Source organism: Pseudonaja textilis, chromosome 14 (assembly GCF_049901715.1).
Source record: "Pseudonaja textilis isolate UNSWEBS1 chromosome 14, rPseTex1.2, whole genome shotgun sequence".
NCBI classification, from domain to species: Eukaryota; Metazoa; Chordata; class Lepidosauria; order Squamata; family Elapidae; genus Pseudonaja; species Pseudonaja textilis.
In genome coordinates, this window is record NC_142003.1 from 7,480,989 (window position 1) to 7,507,391 (window position 26,403).

General features: G+C 43.9%; 1 protein-coding gene across 1 annotated transcript in view; it reads left to right on the forward strand.

The window, feature by feature from the left end:
- The first annotated feature begins 575 nt into the window (after positions 1–575).
- SHISA9 (shisa family member 9) overlaps positions 576–26,403 on the forward strand; it is a 160,020-nt gene continuing 134,192 nt past the window's right edge. Inside the window, exons 1-2 of the mRNA XM_087912362.1 lie at positions 576–1,315; positions 14,940–15,067. Of these exons, the coding sequence (XP_087768488.1) occupies positions 666–1,315; positions 14,940–15,067 (778 nt within the window). The 5' untranslated portion in view covers positions 576–665. The remainder of the gene's footprint in view (positions 1,316–14,939; positions 15,068–26,403) is intronic.

A 26,403-nucleotide genomic window follows, 5' to 3' on the forward strand; every position in this document is an offset into this window, starting at 1 on the left:
GAGGAGCGGGGACCCTGAAGGGAGAAGGTAGAGAGAAGGGACTTGACTTTAATTTTTTTTCTCCTCCTCCTCCTCGCCCCGTTCGCTTTCCCTCCTGCAAACCCACCCACCCCTTCTGTTTCCAACCTCCTTCCCTCCTCTCCCCCTCCCTCCTCCGTCTCGCGTGGCGTCTTTTGACCCCCACCCTTTGCCTTTTTCCTACGGCTTGAATTCCCCCACCCCACCCCAGTTGCCCCCCTCTCCCTCCCCCGCCCGACTCTTGCCGCTCCTGCTCCTCCCCCTCCCCCCCTCCTTCTTTGAGCCACTCATTCACTCTCGGGGTGCCTCTCCACACTCCACAAGTGCCGCCGCTCACACTTCCCCTCCCCAGCTTTGGAAGCGGTGAGCAGGTGGGAAGAGGCGAGGAGGAGGAGGAGGAGGAGGAGGAGAAGGGGGGTCTGGCGGGGGGAGGAGGAGGAAGAGGAGGAGGAGGAGGAGGAGGGGGTACCCCGCCCCCAACCCCGCATGCTCGGCAGAGGCGGCCCTGCCAGGCTGCGCGGAGCTGTCCGCGGTGCTGAAACCCCGGAGCTGTCCGCGGTGCTGAAACGCAGCCTTCGCTACCAACTGCGGGGAGAAGAGCGGAAGAGCGCATCGGCGGGGCCTGCCCAAAAGAGAAGACCCCCTTTATGTACAATCCTTGGCGCAGCGCCGGAGCGTCGGGAGCCTTGAATTGCGGCGGCGGCAGCGGCAGCGGCAGGGAAGGCAACCTCAGGTGTCCCGGGGGTGCGCTGCGAAGGATGAAGGGCTTCCTCCGTCTGGTTTTGGGCTACTTGGCAGCAGACCTCCTCCCACCGCTCCTGTGCCGGGCGCAGGAGAAAGTCGGGCAACACCTGGGCAGCATCGTGATGCTGTTCGATTCCGGCGGGAACCACAGCCGAGCGGGTGAGCCGCCACCCGCCGACGCCTCGGAGCCACCTCCCAGCCCGGAGGCATGCCGGGGCTACTTTGATGTGATGGGCCAGTGGGACGAGGCTTTCAACTGCAGCGTCCGTGGCTACCCATTTTGCTGTGGCACGTGCGGCTTCCGTTTCTGCTGCCAGGATCAGAAGAGGCGGCTAGACCAGGACGTCTGCACCAACTATATCAAGCCCCCCTGGCTGAACGGGCGCAAGATGACCAACCGGCCCATGGACCCATCCCACGACCCCACCCGTGACAAGACCAACCTCATCGTCTACATCATCTGTGGGGTGGTTGCTGTCATGGTGTTGGTGGGTATCTTCACCAAACTGGGGCTGGAGAAAGCGCACCGGCCCCAACGGGAACACATGTCCAGGTAAGCTGAGCCCCTTCCCTCCTCCTGCCTCTCTGGGATCCTCCCCTCCCCTCCCCAATTCACTCCACCTCCTCCCACCCCATGCCATGTGATGCCATATGCCACTGCCGCAGGCCTGGTCTACTGTTTTAGCCTTGTGGGGAGGGAGGGAACTCCCAGCCTAGACGGGGTGAGCATCTTCTCTTCTTGGAGTGTGTGTGTGTGAATAGAAGCATGTCCCCTCCTTCAATTTTGGAAAAGGGGGGGAGGGGTCTCTGCAGGGTGAACCAACCTGCACTTCTTGTGCAATAGTGGCCCATGAGCTCCTCCAGAATGAAGAGGACAGGAAGGAAAGTCACATGCACACAGAGGCACTTGCAGATGTTGGAGAAGCATCAGCAGTGGAAACCATGAAGGATGTTGGGTCAATGTAGCCAGAACCACAGCAAGATTTCCCCCCCATTGCATCTGTTGGGACTCTGATGGATGCGTATGGGGGAAAAAAATCCTCAGTAGAGAACAAATCAACAGTATACCCATCCACCATCCACTCACACATGTCTGCAAGCACACTCCGCTTTATCATCTAGCTACTTTGGCTCAAAAAGAATGGCGGCCTTCCCTGTTAATTCCCAGCCACCTCTCCCTCGAATCCAGAGTTCACCAAAAGCAGAGATATATAGACCCTACCATGGAACCCATTTGAACCCAATTAACCATACCATTCCAGGTGGTCCAACTACAACTCACAGAAACCCGCCCTGGAGATACAAACTTGTATACGAGCTCGGTCCCCACTGTAGAGATAGTGATGCTTCTTAGCATGACAACATCTCTCCAACAAACACACACATTCTGCTGTCTGATGAGAACAGGCACTGGGTGTAAAGCAGTGTGTGGATGCGTTTGTGGTGCACAGGTTGATTTCAGAGCTATACGCACTGAGTATAGGGCTGGCTTACTTCAAACCTACACCCCCTTCTCGTTGCCAAACAAGGCGGCTGGGTTTGAGCTGTTTGCAAGTCCAACCATTTCAGGGGCCAGGCTATTTGGGCCTGTTGCCTCTTCTTGAAATTCCACCCATCGGCCTCCCCACCCAATTTTCCCCTGCTACCCTGCCAGCCCCGTGATGGCAACAAGAGGGACTCAAAGTTGCAATTCATTTGTCAAGTTGGGGTGGGTGGGGCTTGTCTGATTCGTTATGCTAATCCCCAACACATGAAAGCAAAACAGATGGGGAGAGACATTTTGTAGATCAAATAAAAACAATTAAAAGCAAAAAAATAGGAGGAGGTGGGGTGGGCAGAGAGAAGCCAAGGAAATCGCTTCGTTGGAGGCTTAAGAGAAGCCAAGAACCTGGATGCTTTGTGGTGAATGTCCCCATTGACCATTGGGTTGGGTAACGGGGGCGAGAACTGTAGCCCCTAATCAGGTGGCTTTTCTGCGCTCCTTCAGATGGACATCAGCTTGTGAAAGAAGTTCTCAGGAGGAACAATGGCACCACCAGGAAATGCTTTTTTAAGAGGTTCATCTGAAATGAGTGATGGTTGGTCAAGGTTCTTCATCTTTGGTCTATTTCCCGTCCCATTCTCTCTCTCTATCTCTCTATCTCCCTCTCTGTCTGTCTGTCTGTCTGTCTGTCTGTCTGTCTGTCTCTCTCTCTCTCTCTCCCTCTCTCTCTCTCCCTCTCCCTCTCTCCCTCCCTCTTCTTTCTTCTCCATTCCCCCCAACACCCAGGATGGACTAAACACGTGGACTACCTTTTCAACTCAGGATCTTGATGTTTGCTTTGTGATTAACATCTTCTCCCTGCATTCAGGCACCCAAAATAGTTCTCGGAATGCATCACCCATTCCTTTCACTAGCAATTATTTGCTATTTATAAACTGGCTGATGGGCGATCATTTTTTACTACCAAGGAGAAAGCCTCGTGCAAGCATTGGGAGAGACCCCAAAGCTCCTGGGATCTTCTCTTAGGTTCACTAACGGGGGAAGTGGGGAGAGAGAATGAGAGAAACCCTGTTGAAGGGTGAGGAATCTAATCCGTTAAATCCAAGGCCAGGAAAGTTCCAAGGATGCCTTTCTGTCTTCTGCTTTTTGAAAAGATTGGGAAAGATCCTTCCCTTCTCCCTATTCAGATCTCTGTGTTTCTGTAGTCTCTATATTATATCAGTACAAGGCATAATGTATGACACCCATGTCGACGTACCACGTTATTCCTGAAAGGAGAAAGAATTGGAACCGATCTGAGATTCTGTGCAGTTAAACGAGGCTCCAGTTTTGATTGTTTGCGTCTCTGTTGTCCCTTCTGCTTACTTTCTCCCTTCCAGAGCTTCTTGTCTCTGTGATCCAACCTTTCCTAAAAATCCAACTTCTCCAGGAGGAGCAAACTGAATATTCTTCCATTTTTTTTCTCTTTCTCCATCATTGTAAGGCATTATTTGCCTATATCCAATGCTGGTTGTTTCCAAAAGCTTACTTTTAGAAAATAATTTCCTTGTGAGACTAGCGGAGTTGGTTTGCGTGCTTCTGTATACAATCCTTACTGAGGACTAAAGGAATGAATGGAAGCTACGATGGCCCAAACATGTTAAACCAGCCGTGGAAAGCTTCGCAGGGTCTGTTTTATGATTACTGCACTACCGCCCTGAGCTCAATCAAGTCGAGTTGAGTTTAGTTTACTTTATTATCATTGCACCTCACACAATGAAATTAAATACCATCTTCAGTGTATATTATGGCTATGAAAATAAACACAAACACACATCCTTCACATTCTATACAACTGAATTGAAAACCCCTGATACTGCATGAATATTGCACTATACAGTAGTATTCAACAGAGTTACTGCCCTGGGATAGAAGCTGTTTTTCAGCCTATTTGTCCTTGTTTTTATTATTCTGCACCATCTGCCAGATGGTAATAGTTCCAAAAAAAAAAAAAAAGGGTGCCCAGGATGAGATGGATCTTTGAGAATGTTTTGAACTTTCTTAAGGCAGCTGGAGCTCTAAAGCTCTTCCAAAGAGGGGAGAGGAAGGTCTATCCCAACTCTATTAGTCTGTTCTGTAGTTGCAGAAGCAGATGTTGAGTTCCTTGTTAGGTGACTAAGGTAGAACATATTGAAACCATCCTATAGTTCCTTGGCCTCTCTAACAGCCAGACATCTTTCCAGGACAGTTTCACATTCTCATGGTGTCCAAAATGGTTACAAGACTGCATCATTCGTGTAACCTATTTTATCTGGTTATTGAATTAATCCTCTTTCTGGGTTGCCACTACAGATGTGCCAAAATACATCCTAACTTCACCAGATGAAAAAGGGTTCACACGTTAAGCACTCTTTTCCTCGGTAAACGTGCATGGGGTGTACGTGTTTGTTTGCACATGTAGACATGTGTGTGTTTCTCTCCACCATCTATCTAGCCAAATCAAGGTTAGCACACACCAAGGCTAGCATGGAGAAAAAAAAGATATCAAGGCTTTATCTGACCTGGTTAAGCCATTAAGCGCGCACAGTTGAAAGATAATCATTTTAGGCTGAAAAAGGGCAACTTATTCATCTCTATCTTCCTTTTTTTTCTTATTTATTGAAGTTATTTAACAGCTTTTGCATTGATCCAAGCTTAAATGCCTTGCTAGTGTTAAACACATTGTAGCAGAGGTGTTGCATGGCAACTTACCTGAAATAAATCATTTTTATTTTCCAGTTTGCTTATTTTAAGGCTAGTATAATTTTTTTTCTAAATAAAAATGGCTGCAAGAAATGGTTTGATTGCCCGCTTGAGGCCTGCCTCCATCCAAGTTAGCTTTCTAGACCCAAAGATCTAGAAATCTAGAACTGCTGGTATTTTGGAAGGGTGTGAAAACTAGATCTTTAAGAGAACGTATGGAGATAGAATAGAAGATTAATTGTTGTGTGGACATGTGGCATCATGGAGCAATAGTTGAGATTGTGGGCATTTTGTTTCTTCTTGTTTTCTGCTACATTGCTTATTTTCAACTTTAATTAGCCCACTGGGGATTTGTGGTATGTTCTATTTGGAGTGGTTAGACATCAGGCTAGAACCTGGGAGACAATGAATCCTAGGTCACAAAACCAGTTGGGTGACACTTGGGCCAGTCACTCTCAATAAACTATTCCAAGAAAAAAAACAACCCAACAACAACAACAACCCTCAACAACTAAGCAAACTGCAGAGTGTAGTCTAGGCAATTACCAGGAGCCAACGTAGACTTAAAGACACAAAACAGGGATGACAACAAAAAACAAAAGTTGCCCAGGGTTGACAAATTGGAGGAACATAGAAACCCATGGAATCAATTTATTGGAAGGCCATTGGGGTCTTGCATAGAGTGCATGCAGTTTAGCTCTTTAGATGGCTTCACACGACACATTCAACCAAATAAAGATGATTTAGGGTGATTAAGCAACAAAGATGATTAGGGGACAGGAGGCTAAAACATATGAAGAATTGTTGCAGGAATTGGGAATGTCCAGTTTGATGAAGAGAAGGACTAAGGGAAACATAGACATAGAATAACAGAGTTGGAAGGAACCTCGGAGGTCATCTAGTCCAACCCCCTGCTCCAGCAGGAGAGTCTCTTCTAAATATTAGCCTCTACCTAGGATAGCAGTGTTCCAATATTTGAGGGGCTGCCACAAAGAAGAGGGAGTCAAGCTATTCTCCAAAGCAGGGGTTTCCAACCTTGGCAACTTTAAGACTTGTGGATTTCAACTCTCAGAATTCTGGGAGTTGAATCCACAAGTCTTAAAGTTACCAAGGCTGGAGACCCCTGCTCCAAAGCACTTGAAGCAGGACAAGAAGCAATTGGATGAGAACTAATCAAGGAGAGAAGCAACGTAGAACTAAGGAGAAATTTTCCAACAGTGAGAACAATTAATCAGTGGAATTCAGAAGTTATGGGCTCTCCATCACTGGAGGCTTTTAAGAAGAGACTGGACAACCATTTGTCCGAAGTGGTATAGGGTTTCCTGCCTGAGCAGGAGGTTGGGCTAGAAGACCTCCAGGAACCCTTCCGACTCTGTTATTCTGTATTCTGTAACCAGGTCAGATAAAACCTAGGAGACGCATTCACATCACAAGCTAAGCTCGAGAGCAATGTTCATCGTAGGTGAGTTCCCTACCTCACTAACTCCCGAGGCTTGGTAGAATGCCCTGAAGCCAACTCATTTGTCATCTAACATATCAGGTGAAAATCAGTGCAGGTAAAGATTTGATTAAATCCACCCATTGAAGGAAAAATGACAATTCCAGAAGAGAAATCTGACTTTTAAACCAGTGTGATTGAATTTGGACAAGGAAGAAGCAGATCACAATACAGTACAGGTTGTCCTCCACTTACAACAGTTCGTTTCATGACAACGGGACTGAAAAAAAAGGGAACTTATGACCTTGTTTCAAACTTACGACCATTGCATCATCCTCGTGGTCACGTGATCAAAGTTGGGATGCTTGACAACTGACTGGTATTTATGACAGTTGCAGTGTCCTAATTTCATGTGATCCCCTTTTGCGACCTTTTGGCAAGCAAAATCAATGGGGAAGCCACATTCGCTTAACAACCATGTTACTAACTTAACAACTGCAGCGATTCATTTAACAACCACGGCAGGAAAGGTCGTAAAATGGAACAAAACTCACTTAACAACTGTCTCGCTTAGCAAAAGAAATTTATGGGCTCCTTTGGGGTTGTAAGTTGAGGATTACCTGTAATGGTTATAAGGTGCAGCTACCTATTTTTTATTACATGTAAGGAAAAAATATTTTCCATAACTGGTGAGAAAAATGATCAAATGGGACAAAATTCACTTAACAACTCTTTCGTTTAGTAACACAGCTCCGTTGTGGTTGTACATTGAGAATTACCTGTAAAATATTTACAGAGCCCTCACATCCTGGACATAAACTGCTTCAACTCCTTCCCTCAAAACGACGCTATAGAGCCCTGCACACCAGAACAACTAGACACAAGGACAGTTTTTCCCCCTGCATGCCATTACTCTGCTAAACAAATAATTCACTCAACACTGTTCAATCTTCTATTAATTCACTATTCACTATTAATCTCACCACTCCTTATCACCCATCCCCTCCCACTTGTGACTGTATGACTGTAACTTTTGTCGCTTGTGTCCTTACAATCTATACTGACTGTTTCCTAGTGTGATTTGATTGCTTATTGTACCCTGTGACTATTATTGAGTGATGTACCTGATGATTCTTGACGAATGTATCTTTTCTTTTATATACACTGGGAACATTTGCACTGAAGACAAATTCCTTGTATGTCCAATCACACTTGGCCAATAAAGAATTCTATTCTATTCTATTCTATTCTATTCTATTCTATTCTATTCTATTCTATTCTATTCTATTCCATTCCATTCCATTCTATTTTTATTGACTGTTTCCTAGAATGATTTGATTGCTTATTGTACCCTGTGACTATTATTAAGTGTTGTACCTGATGATTCTTGACTCTTGACAAATGTATCTTTTCTTTTATGTTCACTGAGAGCATTTGCACCAAGACAAATTCCTTGTGTGTCCAATCACACCTGGCCAATAAAGAATTCTATTCTATTCTATATTCACCCATGCTCAATCTGAATTCCAAACCTTCCAGATTTCTGAAAATATTCAGTGATTAAATAATAGCAGATGCCCACCTATTATTTGCCCTCCTTCAATTCTGCAATCTTGTGCTGTTGGGTTAAGCTAATTCTCTTTTCCTGGCACCTTCTCCTTGATTCTGTTTTGGCTCTTTTATATTTGGAGGCTTGAAGGTTGGAAAAAAGAAAGAGGAATTTTCTGGTCTGTTTCCCAGGCCTTCTTGACAGTGAAAAGTCTGGGTAAAGCTAGAATGATGGAAAGGCAAACAGCAGCCCAAAAGAGAAGATCCAGAAACTAAATGAAAGTTTGAACAAAGCATACAACAGAACATTAGTGTGTGTGTATGGGAATTTGAAAAGAGTCTATAGAATTGTAAGGGAGAAATAGAAAATAAGAGAGACAGCTTGGTGCAGCGGTTAAGGTATCAGATTAGAAACCGGGAGACTGTGAATTCTAACCCTGCATTGAGCATGAAGCCAGCTGGGTGACTTTGGGCTAGTCGCTTTCTCTCAGCCTTAGGAAGGAGGCAGTGAGGAACCTTCTGAAAAAAACTGGCCACGAAAAATGCAGGCTGTGTCTGAGAATTGGACACAATGGAAGGAGGGGGGAATTTGAAAACATAGGCAAGAAATATGAAGAGGAAGCAGAAAAGGGTAAGATGATAATTACTCATCTATCGAGAGAAGGGTGGGAGATATAATTCTGTTTTCTCTCTCTTTTTAATTCTTTTCTGTAACCTTTCTGTCTGCATGTTCATTTTACTGTACTGCAAAATTCTACACACATAAATATACGCAAGGAAGAAAATTAGATAGATGGATGGATGGATGGATAGATTGATGTGTGTGTGTGAGAGAGAGATATGAAGATGAAACAAAAATAGGTATTAGAGGACAAAACAATAAAAGCTTTTATCACAAGAAAGGAGAAACAGGTCTCTCTTCCCTCCTTCTTTCTCTCTCTCTCTCTCTCTCTTTCTTTGTTTTCTTTCTTTCTATCTATCTATCTATCTATCTATCTATCATCTATCTATCTATCCACCCATCCATATCTATCTATTTATCTATCCATATATATGTATGTGTGTATGTATGTATGCCTGCCTGCCTGCCTGTCTGTCTGTTTATATCTACCCATGACTAACTCCAGTCCTAAATCAGAATACAACAGAGAGATCAAAAGGAATTTCAATCTCTTATCTTTGTGCCGAATTCATATGACCAATAAAACTAGCCAACCTTTTGTTAGCCAGCAGTCCAAACCTAGGTAGTTTGCTTATGGTTGAGTGCTGTACAATCCTTGGCAATGAGTAGAGACAAGGTTTGATTGACCACTGGGCCACAAGTGAAAGCACTGGAGAACATAGGCCCCATCTACAGCCAAGAGAACCCAGATCCACCTAAGAAATCAGAGGGGTAATTTCCCCCCTCTAAGTAAATATGTTTCATTGTTTGAAGCCGAGCTGTGGGCAAGACCATTGTGAAATCAGTTCTCAAAGTCTTCTCTTGCAAAGAGCTGCTTGGGTGGAAGATGGTTTGATTTCTTCCAGAGATTGCTGGATGCTGTGTGTGAGTGAGAATTCTCAGGCTTTGTTCAGATTTGTGCTTTTTGTTAAAGGCTGCAGCCACAACTGGCCTTGGCTAAGCCTCCTGCATCTTTCTTCCCCGTTGTGATTCCATGTTCTGTTTCCAAGCAGCCAGCTGGTACCAACTGTTGGGGTGCACCTGCCCATGCCATAGTTACTAGTACATGGAGATGTATTCTAGGGTGTTTTTACTGTGCTCAGATGCCTCTTCTTCTTCTTCTTTTTTTTTTTGGGAGGGGGAAGCACTGAAAGTCAGTGATCGTACATTTTGTGGAGGCCCCTCGATTCCTGATGTAGCCTTGCTGGACTCTGAATGCAGAGTGTCAGATGCGAAGAATCAGGGCCATACAGTAGGTTCCGGTTAGCTGATCTACTGCTCATGCCTCTAGTTAAGAATCTAGTTAATTAGTGATCAGCACTAAATGTGGGCTAGATAGGAATCAATAGAATTCAAGAGGGGGTTGGACTTAGGCCATTTGTGGGAACGTAACTACTCTAGGCTGATTGCCCTCTTGACTCCACCCTCAGGCTCTGTCTCTCCTTCTCCTACAAAGAGGGACTTATAGTTGTACCCAAACTCACCCAACTGCCTTTCATGGTTAAAGTGGAACTAGAACGCACAATCCCTTGGTGATTGGCCAAAGTCACCCGGCCAACTTTTGTGCCTAGGGTGGGACTAGAACTCACAGTCTCCTGATGATTGACTCAAAGTCACCCAGCCAGCTTTCATGCCTTAAGTGAGTCTAGAACTCACATAAGGGAAAATACGAGCTCCATGAGTGTAGTTTAAAGAAGAATAAAATCATATATCAAATGTTTGAGCTAGGTTGAAAGTTGAGATATTGAAAAGCCATGTTGACATTCTCACCGGCTCAAAGTTAACTCAGCCTTCCATCCTTCCGAAGTGGGTAAAATGAGGACCCCGGATTTTTGGGGGCAACAGGCTGACTCTGTAAACTGCTTAGAGAGGGCTGGAAAGCACTGTGAAGCAGTATATAAGTCTAAGGGCTATTGCTATTACTAAAGCAATTCCTGAGAATTTTACTCCGCTAATTGAAGCTGACTCTAGGGAGTGGTGCTCATCTATGTTTCAAGGCCGTTGAGCCAGCACTGTCGGAAGACATTTCCGGGGGTCATGTGGCCAGCATGACATCATGGAATGCTGTTACCTTTCCACTGAAGTGGTACCTATTTATCTACTCACATTTGCATGCTTTCCAACTTCTGGAGCTGAGGCAAAAATGGGAACTCACTCCATCACATGGTGCTTGGCTCTCGAACCTGGACTTTCCAACTGCCAGGATACCCATTGGGTATCTTAACTGCTGAGCCACCTCACCACCCCAGGTTGGAAGACCCCAGCCCATAATAAGGTTTATTTCAATAGGCATAACATATTCTATAAATGCAGCAACTAGTGGAGGGTTAGTGTATGGGGTAAACCAGGCCAACAGGTGAGGAGGCAAGGGGCGTTATGATCCACAGTGGACCTCTCCATGATTTGCAACAGTTCAGCAAAAATGTCCGACTCCTAAAAACCTGAAAATTGGAAGAATCAAAATTAAAAAGAAGAAGCTGTGAGTTTCATTGCTGGAGGGGAAAGCAGCAGAGAGGATTTTGGTTGGTTTGTTTGTAAGCTTTGCTCTGGCACCATTCTCTTGTGGCTCAACTGGCTATCTGCCCAGCCTCATTTTCCTCCTTAACTTTTCTCCCAGATGTGGCTGTAATCTGCTCTTTGAGATAAACACTCCTAAGGATTTGAGTCCCAGCTGAAAAGTTGGGCTGATACATCACGCTAACGGAGAACAAATATGTAGCCTGGATGATCTATATATTGTTGGGTTCTTGGTGTTTTCTGGACCATCTTTCTTTCTGGCAGACTTCTCCTCACCAACTCTGGTGACGAAACTTCTGCAAGACCATCTATAATAAGACAAGACAAGGTTTTCAAGAGCCCAACATCAAACTAAACCGAAATAAAGATTGTTTCCCTGTGTGGCTTAGCTTGGGGTCTGAATTCAGCCTGGGTTGTCTATTCATTAAACCCTGGTTGAATCAACCTTCTTGGCTTAGAATCTGAACCGAGCCTAGATCATACAAGGTTGATGATAGTCTATTTCTGCTTTAAAGCATGATTCAAAATATACCCCAAAGGAAAATAATGTGATACATCCATCATACTTTGCGGATAGAAGAATTTGGTGTTACTCATTAGCCGTGTGGGAATATCTCCACCAACATGGGAGCTCTGCCAAGGAGGATTCAGAAGGCTTTCCCATCCAAAAAGGCAGAGAAAACTGGAGGAGTTCAGCTATAATTCATGCCATGAGCACTGCTTGGGTTGTGTGTGTGTGTGTTTTTTGACATCTATTTAGCTCGGCTTCTCTTTCTGTGTAGCTGCTCATTTTCCTATGATTTGGGAGAGGCACAAATCTTTCTTTGAAAGGCAGAAATTTCCCTCTTTCTCTCTTTCTTTCTCTCTTTCCTTTCTACCTTCAATTGTGATTGTAAGTCAAGGCAGTGGTGGGATTCAAATCATTTAACAACTGGTTCTTTGATCTAGTGATTTCTACCAACAACCATTTCACCAAACTGTTCAGAAAGTTAACAACCCAGTTCTCCCGAACTGGTGAGAACTGGCTGAATCCCACCACTGAGTCAAGGACTACCTGTAAAGGTGCCTTTTATTTATTCTGTTCCCATTTGAAAATAAAATTTAGCTTGTTATTGCACTTCCTGTTCTCCCGATAAACAGATTGCCAGCATTAGAAAGAGTGCAGAGAAGAGCAACGAAGATGATTAGGGGTTAAAACATATGAAGAACAGTTGCAGGAACTGGGCATGTCTAATTTAATGAAAAGAAGGACCAGGGAAGACATGATAGCAGTGTTCCAATATCTCAGGGGCTTCCCCAAAGAAGAGGGAGTCAAGCTATTCTCCAAAGCACCTGAAGGCAGGACAAGAAGCAACGGGTGGAAACTGATCAAGGAGAGAAGCAACCTAGAACTCAGGAGAAATTTACTGATAGTGAGATTAACCAGTGGAACAGCTTGCCTTCAGAAGTTGTCAATGCTCCAACAGTGGAAGTTTTTAAGAAAAGATTGGACAGCCATTTGTCTGAAATGTTATAGGGTTTCCTGTCTAAGCAGGCGGTTGGACCAAAGACCTCTAAGGTCCCTTCCAACACTGTTATTCTAGAGAGATTTTAACCTATTTATAACAACCTTTTTTTTATGTGTCCAAAAACCTGGTGTAATTGACTGTGGCTTTGTGGGCAGGTGTTTGTGTGTTATTTTTTTCCCTGTGATTTAGACTCTGCCGAGAACTGCAGATCGCAGTATAATTTCCCTGTTAGCAGATTAGTTACTCAGCTCTTTGAAGCTGTGGCCAGTTCTGTGATTTTTCTCCATTATGTAGGCCAACGCTGCTTCTTCAACTTTCTCAGCTCCTCAACTTATTCTGAGTCTTTCCCTTAAAAATTTTCCCTTTGTTTTTTCCTTTCCCCTTCTCCTATCAGGCAAGTTTATGCTTTTCTCGTTTTCCTTAAGGAATCTGAATATTCCAAAACTTGACAAAAACCGAAGAACTGTCGTTCTTTCAAAACAACCTATTTCATTCCTCTTCTTTTGCTCAAAGTTCAATTCTGGAACTCTGGAACTCCAGTGCTGTCATCCCCAATAAGCCCCAGCTTTGGGGGGTAGGGTTTTTTTTTATTTAAGAAATGCAAACATCTAGATTCTCTCACCAGCACTGAGGCAAAAGCCGGAGAGTGGGAAGACACTGAGAGAGAAAAACCTGCTTTTTATTCCATCTCTACTTCTCTTCCATTCTGATATCACAGGTTTTGCTTTCAATGCCTCGTTTAAAAGAAAAGAGAACACCTGATTACTTTTCACAAGGGTGGAAAATAAGAGCTTTTGCTTACTTCTTCAGTTACAAGGTTGCTGAGGGTTGTCGTTCTCCTTCTTGGCACAGTCCTCCCTGTGGTGGTTTGATGCTTTTCCTTGTTTACTGCGCGTCCTTCAGTTCCAAAGAAAGAAAGAAAAAAAATTTCAGCTTGAGAACATTTCCTGTTGAGCTTCTGCAGTACAGCTAGTCCTCAATGTACAACCACAATGGGACCTGAATCAGTGGTGGGATGCATTTTTTTTTTACTGTGGGTGTGGCTTGGTGGGTGTGGCAGGGGAAGATTACTGCAAAATCCCCATTCCCCTAACCTGCTTTCCAGCTCCGTTCTCCTGTGCAGGGCAACCAAAGAAGACCCAGGTGATCTGGGACTCGGGAGGCAGAGAATAGATGGGAGCAGGGCCAGTCAGAGGTGGGATTTGCAGGTTCTCTGAACTACTCAAAATTTCCACTACCGGTTCGTGAGAACCGGTCAGAACCAGCTGAATACCACCTCTGACCTGAATGTCCATGGTGAAGCCAGACTCACTTGTTAAGTGAGTCACACCTGATTTTACAATCACACCCTGATTTTGCTAGGGCTGCTCAGCGAATCCTTGCAGTGGTGAAGTGAACCATGCAGTCGTTAAGCGGATCTAGCTTCCTGCGTTGACTTCACTTATCAAAAGCTGGCTTGAAGGGTGCACGTTTTGGGAAAAGTTCAGAGAAGAGCAACTGGCCTGGAGACTAAAACATATGAGGAACGGTGGCAGGAATTTGGTGTGTGTCTAACCTAGTCAAAACAAGGACTAGGAGTGACATGATCGCAGTGTTCCAATGTATCTGGGGCTGCCACAAAGAAGAGGGGGACAATTTATTTTCCAAAGCGCCTGAAGGCAGGACAAGAAGCAATGTGAAAGATGGGTATTTAATCAAAGTCGTGTTTGTATGTAAACGGGACAACCTGGAATTATGCTGTTCACTAAAAAAAAGATGTTTTTAAAATGTGAAAACTGAAATAAAATTTTATTTAAAAAATGTCTAAGGGCTATTGCTATTGCTCTTCCTTTTCTCTCTCCTTCCTTCCTTCCTTCCTTCCTTCCTTCCTTCCTTCCTTCCTTCCTTCCATGGTGCACAGTGGGTAGAATGCAGCATTGCAGACTAAGTCTGCCCAATGTCAGGAGTTTGATCCTAACTGACTCAAGATTGACTCAGCCTTCCCTCCTTCCGAGGTGGGTAAAATGAGGAGCCAGATTATTGGGGGCAAGAGGCTGGTTCTGTAACTGCTTTGAGAGGGCTGTAAAGCACTGCAAAGCAGTATATAAGTCTAAAACTCTATTGCTATTGCTACATGGGGTAGGATAATTTCTTTCTTGGAAAAATTCAGAAAAAAACATCCTGTCTATTTCCCAATCCAGAAACTGAGCACCGTATAAAATGGTTCTCTATGCCCAGATTTGAGTTGTGTGTCACTTGCATCTGGAATAAGATTTGTGAGGTGCGTGAACTTCATTCTCTTCTCTTTTCACAACTTCTCAGAGCTCTGGCTGACGTGATGCGACCAGAAGGTGCCTGCACCACAGATCACATGGAAACCGATCTCAACATTGTGGTTCACATGCAGAATTATGAGAACATGGAGACTAGAGCACCTGCTAATAACTTACGTAAGTGTTGCGGCATCGATGTTTCGCTCGGTGTCCTTGGACTTCCTTAAGCCCGTGAGAGATTGACTTTGTCTTGCCTTACTAAAATCCAGCGCTAAGAATTGGCCAAATTCTGACCTTCGGTGTTTTATTTCTGGTGGTTTCACATCAGCGTATCTTTTTGCTAGACCTCTTAAAAAGGCAGTTGAGTTGCTTTAAAGTCTGTAGAGATTCTCAGTCATTTCTTCTTCTTGTGAAGACGTTTTGCTTCTCATCCAAGAAGCTTCTTCAACTTTGACTGGATGGTGGGGAATGGAAGGATTTATGCTCCTTGCAGATAGCTGGTCATTTGCATTCTTTTTAGAGAGTCCTTGAGGCCACTTGGAGCTTTATCTGGGTCCTCAGGGTCACCTGAGTAGTACAATGGGTGTGGAGCCTACTTGGGATTCCTTTTTTCTTTTGAAGAGGTTTTGCTTCTCATCCAAGAAGCTTCTTTAGCTCTGACTGGATGGTGGAGAATGGGAGGAATTATATTCTTTAAAGACAGCTGGTCATTTGCATCCTTTTTAGAGAGTCGTTGAGGCCACTTGGAGATTGAGCTGTGTCCTTGGAGTCACTTGAGTGGTGCTCCTGGTTCCTGTAGTCTGCCATTTTTCTTCTGGGAATCCATTCCTACTCCCACACCGTGGTTTTCAGGTATTGGTTTTCACACCAAATGCTTTTCAAGTATTTTGATCAGAACTCGCTTCAAGAACCAGGAAGGGCAAAGAAACCTTTTAGGCATCCGAACCAAACACATGTTGTCTTGGAGGTTGTATATCTCAGCAGGACTTAATTTTCAACGTGTTGCATTTGTTACAAAGATTGCTGTGGATTTTCCTGAAGACGGGAAAAGAATTTTCTGACAGCCCAAATCCTAAGGATTGTAACCAGGTCTTGGTGACAGCGGTGAACATGATAACTCATTGTAGACCTGCAATATATTTGTGGTGTATCCGTTTTGTTCTGTTTAGTATTTCAATCAGGTTTTTTGGTGGGGGGACATGGCTGGTATAAATATATATCTGAATTTCTGACTTATTAATCAATTATTTTGGAAAAGGTTTCCAGCAAGGGAAAAACAGCGCGTGGTGAAATTTGGAAGAACACTCCAGCTTTGTCAGAATTGTGGTTTTTTTTTTTTTTTCTCCACTTCATTAGCAATATATGCTACTGCTAAACCCAGTGCAAAACCTACTGGGGAATAACGGTAAATATTTAGATCAAAGCTGCTGCTCTGAGTGAGATCTCAGAGCTGGATGATTGTCAATGGTTAGCTATGAAACTTTTGTCACTAAAAGCAACTAATACATCAAACTAAAATGCAGGAAGTTTTGAGACTCTGGATCATTAAAATACACACACACAAACACGACATCCAGGGTTCCTTCATCGACTGTGAAAATGCAAATGTAAATCAGTGGAGCAAGACGTGACTGCTGCATGTTTATAATTTCAGTGCAGGTTTCAAAAATGGAAACTTCTGCGTTGATCTTATGGTGGGGGAAAAAGCTTCTTTGAGCAATTCTTCACCACTCCCTGATGACCTCCTAAAAAAAGGTGTTTTTTTTTTTAAAGTAGGCCTTGTTTCTCAATCATCTTTTTTTATCCGTGCTGCCTCCTTGTCTGCAGACGGATTTGTCTCCGTCCTCTCGTGGAGAACGTTGTCCGTCTTTGAACAGTGGAGTATTTTAAGACTGCCGCTTTTTAATTGATGCCTTCATAGTTGTTTCCTGGCTGTTGCTTTTTGGAGGTGTTGAACAAGAAAATTGGGTGACATGAATGGATCTAATTTGTGTGAATTAGATTAATCCGACTTGAGCTTAAGAAGCCAAAAATAACTGTGCGTTGATTAAAATATGAATGACGGGAAATGCACAACAGAGCTGTGAGAACTGGACTAAGGCCGTTGTTGATATTGGCCGGGAAGGTGCATAGAGACTCTTCATGGCACCTGTGTTTCTGGAATTAACTCATTTTGGATGGTCACGACATTGCAGGTAGTTTTTGACTTATGACCACAAATCGAGCCTCAAATTTATGAGTGAAACATTTGTGAAGTGAGCTTTGCCCCCATTGTGCGACTTGTTTTGCCACTGTTGTTAAGTGAATCATTTCTAACACTGTTGTTTAGTGAATCATTGCACTGGCTAGTGCAATTGTTTTGCCACTGTTGTTAAGTGACGCTGGTGTCAGGGCTCCGACAATCCACCCCCATTTAAATTATAAGTCTCTAGCCACATCTCTCAGAGTTTAAAGAAGATTTATTATGCCGGCACTATCTGGGTGCAGCCGACTCTAAGACACATCATTCATTTCACCCTTGACCCTAATCTTCCCCCACCCCCTGGATGTATAGTCTCCAATGGGACACATCCATAGCCAAGAGTCATCAATCATGCTCTCCAGTAATAATCTTGCGTGCCAGAAGCTTCGCAATTATCTATGAAGCATTTAAGGAATGCACTGCTTCCCCCACTCCCCTTCTGACAACTCTAAAAAAACAGAGAAATATTTTTGAGTTGACAGCTGGTCTCCCCATGGACCTGATTGGTCAGAAGGTCACAAAAACGAATCTCATGACCCCAGGGACACTGCGACCATCGTAAGTATGAACCAGCTGCCTGCCAAGCCTCTGAATTTTGATCCCATGACCATGGGGATGCCTTAAAGATCCTAAGTCACTTTTTTCCAGTGCTGTTGCAACTCTGATCGGTCACTAAAGGAACTATTGTAAGTCAAGGACTACTGGTATGCTGAATTCATCCATCAACCAAAGACACCGGTTGGGCATATTAGGCATAACCTCAAAGAAATATCAATATCAAACCAGCTTATCGTATTGGGTACATGTTATAGGCGCAATTGGTCAAAGAGTTTTGGGGAGTGGGGTTTAAAAAGAGGGTCTTTTCTACTGTGAAACCCCCCTGCCCAATTTTTTGGAATATCTCTCTGTCTAGGGTGAGGACTCTGCCCCGATTCCTTTGGCCTCTGCCAGTTAGCCTGGGGCCATGGTCATATTCAATTTCTTTTACTACCAGTTCCGTGGGTGTGGCTGGTTGGGCGTGGCAGGGGAAGGATACTGCAAAATCCCCCTTCCCTCCCCACCCCCCTAATCTGCTTTCCAGCTCCGTTCTCCTGTGCAGGGCAACAAAAGAAGACCCAGCCAATCAGCTGGGACTTAGGAGGCGGAGAATAGATGGGGGCGGAGCCAGTCAGAGGTGGGATTTACCGGTTCTCAGGACTAGTCAAAATTTCCGCTACCAGTTCTCCAGAACTGGTCAGAACCTGCTGAATACCACCTCTGGCCTGGGGTCTCATTGGGGCATTCAATATTGCAGGCGGCTGTTGGATTAACTGAGAAGATGCTACCGCCGTACTGGTCTTTTGGGTTTCTTATCTCTGTAAGGTTTTTAATATTTGTGATTTTACTTGCCCAAGCGTTGCTTTTGCAGGGTGCAATGGGTGGCACAGGAATTTAAGAAAGAAACTAAAAAGAAATAATGCTTCCATCGGCGAGCTGTGGATCGGGACATGATTTAGCATGGTTCTCCACTTCCCAAAATACCAAAAGGCCTGTGAATCTTTTTGACAAGAATTCTGCCTTTTTGGGGGGGTCCACCCTGCCTAAGTGCCCCCTTCAATGTCGGGCATGGTAGCCTTCAGCCTAGTCTCAAACTCTGGGCTTCGCTGCGTAGTTCTTTTCACGTTGTTCTTTTCACATTGAAGGAACAAGCAAAACCTGGTTGCCTCTCTTCTTGTTAAATCTAAATATATAAAAGCGAAATGCCACTCATGCATCATAATAACAGCTCCAGAATCATAAAGCCTACAAACTTGAAATCTGGCACATATGCTCCTCTTGGCTTCTAGGTGCTCACTGAGAAAAGATTTTTGAAATGACCATTGGAGCATTAGTATTTCATATATTATTATTATTAACACGCTCTGATGCTAAGGAGTTTTGGTCCCCCGCCCCATCTGAGAAGAAATCTCTTCCAAGTGCAAAACAGAAGCAGAGGAGTGGAGTTTTCACTTTCAGTTTCAAAGCAGCAACCAGCTTTAGTACAGAACAGTTGAGCTAAGCCATGCCCAGGCTCCTTGCTGTCTCCTTCTTGCTCACACAGCAAATACTGTTTCAGTTTCCAAAGAGCGCTCAACTCTCTCACACACTGACGGGATGCTAGCCTGATGAATACTGATGGATGCTGGTAGGCAGAGGCAGAATCCCCCTTATTTTCCTCCCCAAAAACTAAGCCCGACCACATAGTTTCGTAGCAAAGCACGGGTATAGAGCTAATAGCTACATAAAACACCAAAAGTGCAGGAGCACCTCTCTGCCTGTATTTCAACTGGGGCTGATGGCCAAAAGAGGCACATGGATTTTGACGATGACACTTGCTCTGCATGGGTACAAAAAGGGCCTATGGGGTAGACCAAGGGGGCGTGGTCCACTTAAACCTAAAAATGTCCCCCCTGGGTCTAAAAACAGAAAGGGATTCCAAATTTGCTTTCTAGGCTGCCCTTTCCTCTTTGAATGCCAACGATGATGGGTCTAGCAAAGGCCAGTAAGATATTCCATGAACATCTTTATTCAGACAGATGGCATTTATATGGCCCTGACCTTTCCTTTCGGCTTCTTTTCTTAATTGTCTTTTTTAAAAAGAGAAAAAGAGGCTGCTGAAGTTCTCCCTAGCTGTGCATGGGAGGAGAGAGAGGGAGGAAAAAAAAAAGAAAGGGTCTTCTGAGAATTGTTTTCTTTGAGTCCAAGAACATCGATGGCTTAGTTTGAGCTGTCTTTCCCCTCTTCAACGGCACTTCGCAATAATCATTGGATGGGTGGCAACTCAATGAGTTTATAGCTAAGACCTTGAGGGAACTTCTTTCTCAACACCTTTGGGTTTCATGTGGTGACGTTGGGTTAGAAGAAAAGTGGGGACAAGAATGGAATAAGAAAGTAGTAACATTGATGGTGTTATCTAGTTTGATCCAGTATTATTTATTAGTTATATAGGAATGAAATTTCTGCAAGAAAACAACCAAGCTTAGAGACCCAAGGACCACATAGTCCTGCTCCTCCTCCTCCTCCTCCTCCTCCTCCTCCTCCTCCTCCTTCTCCACCACCACCACCACCACCACCACCTCTCAGTGCCATTGTAACTTTGAATGGTCACCCAATGGAGAGTTGTAATTAGAGGTCTATCTGCAATGTGGAGTAGTGGTGAAGATGCCCAACTAGAAGTAGAAGGACTCTACTTTGAGTTGACACTCAACCATCAAAACTCCCTGGGGGATTTTGGGCAGTTATTCACTGTTACCCAATTTTACCTCTCAGAGTGGTTGCTGGAGATTATGGAAGGAAGAAACATTTGCTGCCTGAAGTTCCTGATTGAAAGGCCCGATAGAAATCTAGTGAATATTACAGAACAAGAGGAAAAAGATTATTATAAAATTTTGGAATTTATTTTATGAATGGCTAGATAGAAGAGTAAGAAATTGAAATATATAAGTACAGTATAATATCTATTACTGATAATTGAATGAGTTAGACAGAGTAAGAAAATGAATGTGAAATATATTAATGAAAGTCAATAAGTATAATGTTAAGGCTAATATAAGAAGTGATATATGTGATATAAAATACTTAGAATGAGTATAAATATATATAAGTAAAATATGTATGGTAATGGTATTATATGCACAAAGAAATGTGTACCCAACTGACACACTGATGGACAAAAAGAAAGTTTTGTTTGTTTTTGTTGTTATTATAAAAATAAAATATATATATATAAAAAAGAAACCTAGTGAACAGGCATGTAATTGTTTTTGATCTTGACGTCCATGTTTATAGACACTTATGAATGTAGATTCAGGAGGATGTATTTTTGCTATTTCCATACTCCCTCCACTAATTGTTAAATCTGTTAAAAATACATTTCTTCGTCTCCCCAGACCACTTGATCTCTCCTTTTTGGCACTGTGCAGCTTTTCTCTTAGCCTAGAATAAGCTGATACAGCAAGACGTAATTATCTCAGACACGTTCATACATTCATTTCTGGACGTATCCGGCTACACTTACTTTTGCTACAGGTAGATAAATATGGCTTTATCCGGATTTCTTATTTCTATTTTTTTTTTATCTCTGCACCAAAAACCAAACCAGGGAACAAACTGAACGGTGTTTGACACTGGCGATATTAAAAGAATGAACATGAATAGGCTTTTTCTTCTGACTTGATAAGAATGGGCTCCAATCTGTGAGCTGCATCTCTGAATCACACCTTTGCAATTAACTAAGCCAAGCTGTTTAAAAATCCCCTCCTTCCATTCTTCAGCAATACTCCCAGTTATGTCTATGCCTAAAAAGATACAAGGAAACCAGTAGGGGAACAACGTTAAATCCTAGGAAACGTTTTAGGACTTCCCTTCTTTTTAACGAAATACGCTTCATCCCTCCTTGTCTCCCAGGATTTTGTGACAAGAGAAGCAATGAGGATATATGTGTTGACTGATAGCTTCATGCGCCTCTTTTAATGACTGGACACCTCTATTTTTTCCATGTCTCCAGTTGGCAAGTCTCCCTTTTTAAACCACCCAGGGGGACTTTTTGCAATGCATTTGCAGCAATGGGAGGAATTGGGTTTTAAGCTGCCTGCTTAGTGGCGTTGGAAAGTGGACAATTGAGGTCAACAGAATTAAAGTAGTGCACAGTTTATGTCACCAATTTGTCCCAACATGGGATAAAATGAGAAAGCTGAGGCCATAACCAGAAGGACCAGCAGCAAGGCTGATGGCAGGGGAGTTGTCCACCAGGGTGTGGGTCAGGGGTTGGCAACCTTAAACACTCAAAGAGCCACAAAAATCCTAACCGGAAGCCCCGTTCAATTCTGGAACTCACCAGAAGTCCGGTTCCCCCACCATAGAGTCTCCTCCTAGCATGGCATCCCTGTCCTAACCAATCACATAATTTCATAGTGAGGCATGGGTATCGAGCTAGTATAGAATAAATGCCCAGGGGAAAAGCCATGTTTTGTGGGAGAGGGAAACCTGTCTTTTATGAAGTGCAGATTTATTTGAGTCCAACTTTATTTGTAATTGTTTCAAGGACACAAAAATGCCTTGCCATTTCTTTCTTTCTTTTTTTTCCCCAGGAGGTGTTTTCTTCCTCCCTCAGTCTAGCTTGAGGGTCTAGGATTCCCCAGTGGATCTCATCCAAGTACCAACCAAGCCTAGATTTACTATGCTTCTCAACCCGAGTCAGATCTGCCAGATGCTGCCACCCAATGAGATAGATTGGATTTAATATTTAATTTTAAATGAAAAAAAAAAGGAAAAGAAACAACTCACCCTGAATTAAATTTAGTTTTCACTCTGGCCCACATTCACTTTCTGGAGAAGTAGCCTCAAGCGTTCTTCTCAAACTCCAGCTGTTAACAATGCTTGAAAATGCATATTATTTTTTTTTTAAAAAAAATCAAAATGCTATATTATCCTGGAACAGTTGACCATTGAGATTGTGGGTTTACAGTTTTTAGAGGCTGGACAATCACCATGGTTTTTCTGAATCCTTGCAGAGAGTTGGACCCTACAACAACCTGTCAAGTTGGGGAGATCTTGTTTTAGATCCTCATCTACATGCGGTTAACGTGGGAAATTCTTTCTCTAGCGACGGCCATTTCATTTCCAATGATTAGGTAATGCAGGTGGGGAAAGCAAGGGCAATGAGGAAAAACAAGGCAGGCGTGAGGCTAAATTTGCTCAGAGAGCTTCCCCAAAAAAATACGGTATATGTGTCTGCTGATGGACCACCATTCTTGGCAGAAGTCTCCTTGAAGCTTTGTTGAAGTTTCTGGGAGCCAATGCAGGCATTCAAGCTAGGACGTCTAATTTGGTTAGGGTTGGACCTGTCATGCCTCTGTTAGAGTCTGAATCCAAGGAGGAAGAGGAACAGCTGACAGGGAGGGGGAGTGTAGCTCCTTTGGCTGAGGAAGGGCAAAGTCTGGCTGGGCAGAGCAGGGAAGAGATAGAACAAGGGAGAGGGAGTTCAGAGGAAGACCCACCCTCCTCGTCATTCTAGGGCACGCAGGGAAGAACAGAGAAGAGAGCAACGTGGGTTGCATGGCTTACAGGGGAGGAAAGGGCCCTGATTCCCTTCATTAGCCACACCTGGGAATGAGAGTGTAAAAGAGATGCAAGCTGAGTGCGGCATCTGCTGGGAACAAACGTGAGTTTATCTTGTATTGACTTCGGTTATCTGTGTTTCTGGTGTCTTCCCAACTGTGCTGAGTTATTGCCGTGCCTTCATGTCTGGAATTCTTACTCCTGCCCTGCCGGACTAATTACCTCATCTTGCCTTGACTGGACTTATAATTACAGTTTTTGTTGACCACGTTTTGGACTTGATTCCCTGCAGCCAAAGGCTGTTCCTGGGAGAGTTTTTCTCCAGAAGGTAACCTGGACATCGGGGGGCAGAGTTGGAGCTATGAAAGGGACTCTTATTGATTATCTGACTGCGTTGCCTTTGTGCCATGCCTCTTTAGGTCATTCAACCTATTTGAAGCTGGTGGAGATGATCAGCACTGTTCTCCAATACCTCCCAGAGATGCTGAACAGAGCAAAGTTAATTGTACCTTGAAAAATTGCCAAGAGCAATGAGGTAAATCCATGAATTTTAGCATGTGGGAAGTTTGACAGGTGGCTTGTGCACAAATGATATGATTCACAGAACAGAAAAAGGACCAGAGGATGATCAAGTCCAATCCATTGCCACATGCAGGAAAACCAATTAAACCACCCATGAAGGGTTCATCTCCAATGTTTTCTTCCCCCAAAAAAAACAAAAAACAAAAACACAAACAAAAAAAGAACCCCTTCAGAGATGGAGAAACCCAGAATCTTTTGGGTCGATTGTTCTACTGTTGCACAGAGTTTCCTGAGAGAATTAGAGGAAATATTTGTTTTCCTTATGTGGCATTTTAAAAAAGGCAGCTGCACTTTATATCCATTACAGGTTGTCTTTGACTTACAACCACAAAGGAGCCCCAAATTTCTGTTGCTAAGCAAGACAGTTGTTAAGTGAGTTTTGCCCCATTTGATGACCTTTCTTGCCACCGTTTTTAAGTGAACTCCTGCAATTGTTAAATTAGTAAAGGTAAAGTTGACTCAGCCTTCCATCCTTCTGAGGTGGGTAAAATGAGGACCCAAATTGTTGGTGGCAAGAGGCTGACTCTGTAAATCGCTTAGACAGGGCTAGAAAGCACTGGAAAGCAGTATATAAGGGCTGTTGCTATTGCCCTTCCTCCTTCCTTCCTTCCTTCCTTCCTTCCTTCCTTCCTTCCATCCATCCATCCATCCATCCATCCATCCATCCATCATGCACAGTGGTTAGAATGCAGTATTGCAGGCTAACTCTGCTGACTGTCAGCAGTTTGTTTCTCACTGGCTCAAGACTGACTCAGCCTTCCATCCTTCCGAGGTGGGTAAAATGAGGACCCAGATTGTTGGGGACAATAGGCTGACTCTATAAACTACTTAGAGTGAGCCATAAAAGCACTGTGAAGTGGTATATAAGTCTAAGGGCTATTGCTATTGCTCTTCCTTTTCTCCTTCCTTCCTTCCTTCCTTCCTTCCTTCCTTCCTTCCTTCCTTCCAAACTTCAGTAAATTCTCTTAACAATGATGGCCAAAATATTATAAAATCGGGACAGGATTCACTGAAAAACTGTCCCACTTAGCAAAAGAAATCTTGGGCTTAATTTTGGTTGAAAATCAAGGACTATTTCTCCAGAATGTTTCTATCTCATCCTTCTGCCTGATAACAGGCTTCCAAAGCAGCCTGGGGAAAAAAAAAAAAACCAGGCTTGACCTACTACAAAATGTTCTGCATTTTTTCTAATAATGCTGTTCAGCTTGGCTGACGTGCGAGTCCCTCTAAGCAAGGCACCTTGTTCATTTTTCTTCCTTCCCTCTCACTCCAGTTCCCCATCTCTCTTTTCCACCTGTCTTTCTCCATTAGAGCTGCCTACCTGATCCCTCACGGCTGTAAGTTGCTTCTCAAGGACTTTGGTTTGACTCTAGAAACCTCCCAAAAGTTGACTCCAAGTGTTAACTCGCTAGTCACACGGACTCCTTCACAGCTCACTGCCTCGTGGCGGTGAACGAGCTTGCGCAAACTCAGGGAAGCTACGAGCTGAGCCGTGCAGGGCCACCCCAAACAGACAGGTTCACAGGTAGTCCTCAACTTATGACCACAACTGAGGCCCCAAAATGTCTGTGGCTGAGTGAGACATGTGTGAAGTGAGCTTTGCTTCCTTTTGACGATTTGTCTTGCCACCATTGTTAAGTGCATTGTTGAATTTAGTGACACGGTTGCTAAGCGAATTTGGCTTCGCCATGGACTTTGCTTGTCTGAAGGTCGCAAAAAAGAGGATCACACACAACGCCAGGACACCGCAACAGTCATAAATATGAGTCAGTTGCCAAGCATACATGAATTTTGATCACATGGCCATGGAGATGCTGTAACGGCTGTAAAAGTGTCCCAAGTCACTTTTTCAGTGATGTTGGAACTTTGAACCAACTGTTGTAAGATGAGGACTACCTGTATGATGGAGATGTCTATGGAAGTTCTCAATCATCTAAGCCTTGTCCCCAAAGAGGCTTTTTCAAAAGGCAACTGGATTTTCTTGTGTTTTTTTCCTTGAAAACGAGAACTAATGACCAACCTTCAGAGTGCTAATAACCTGGTGACTGCGAAGAAAATAAATCCTTCCGTTCCCCACCATTCAATCAGAACTGAAGAAGGTTCTTGGATGAGAAGCAAAACGTTTTCAAGGGGGAAAAAAAAATCAACCAAGTCCAGTGGCCTTCTGAAATACACCTTTGTGGAGAGTTCTGACAAAACATGATCTGCTGGAGAAAGAAGTGGCAACCCACTCCAACATCCTTGCCAAGAAAACCTCCCATGGACTGTACCAAAAGGCTGGCAGAAGGAGAAGGGGACAGCAGAAGAGGAGATGGTTAGACCATGTAATTGATGCAATGAACATGAACTTGAGCAAACTCTGGGAGACAGTGGAGGACGGGGTGTGTGTGTGGCCCATGGGATCACAAAGAGGAACCCACCACTTAGCGACTGATCAACGGGTAGACTATGCAAGAACTTAATCCTGGCTGGATGCCTTTGGAGCAGAATGGAAAGGAGAGGGGACTTCTATGTCGTCTGTGGTCTCAAGTTCTGTCCACATGTGAAGGCTTCCATTAGCTGTTTTATTGCTCAAGTCTATTCTCAGGCTGACAGTTTGCACCTGAAGAAA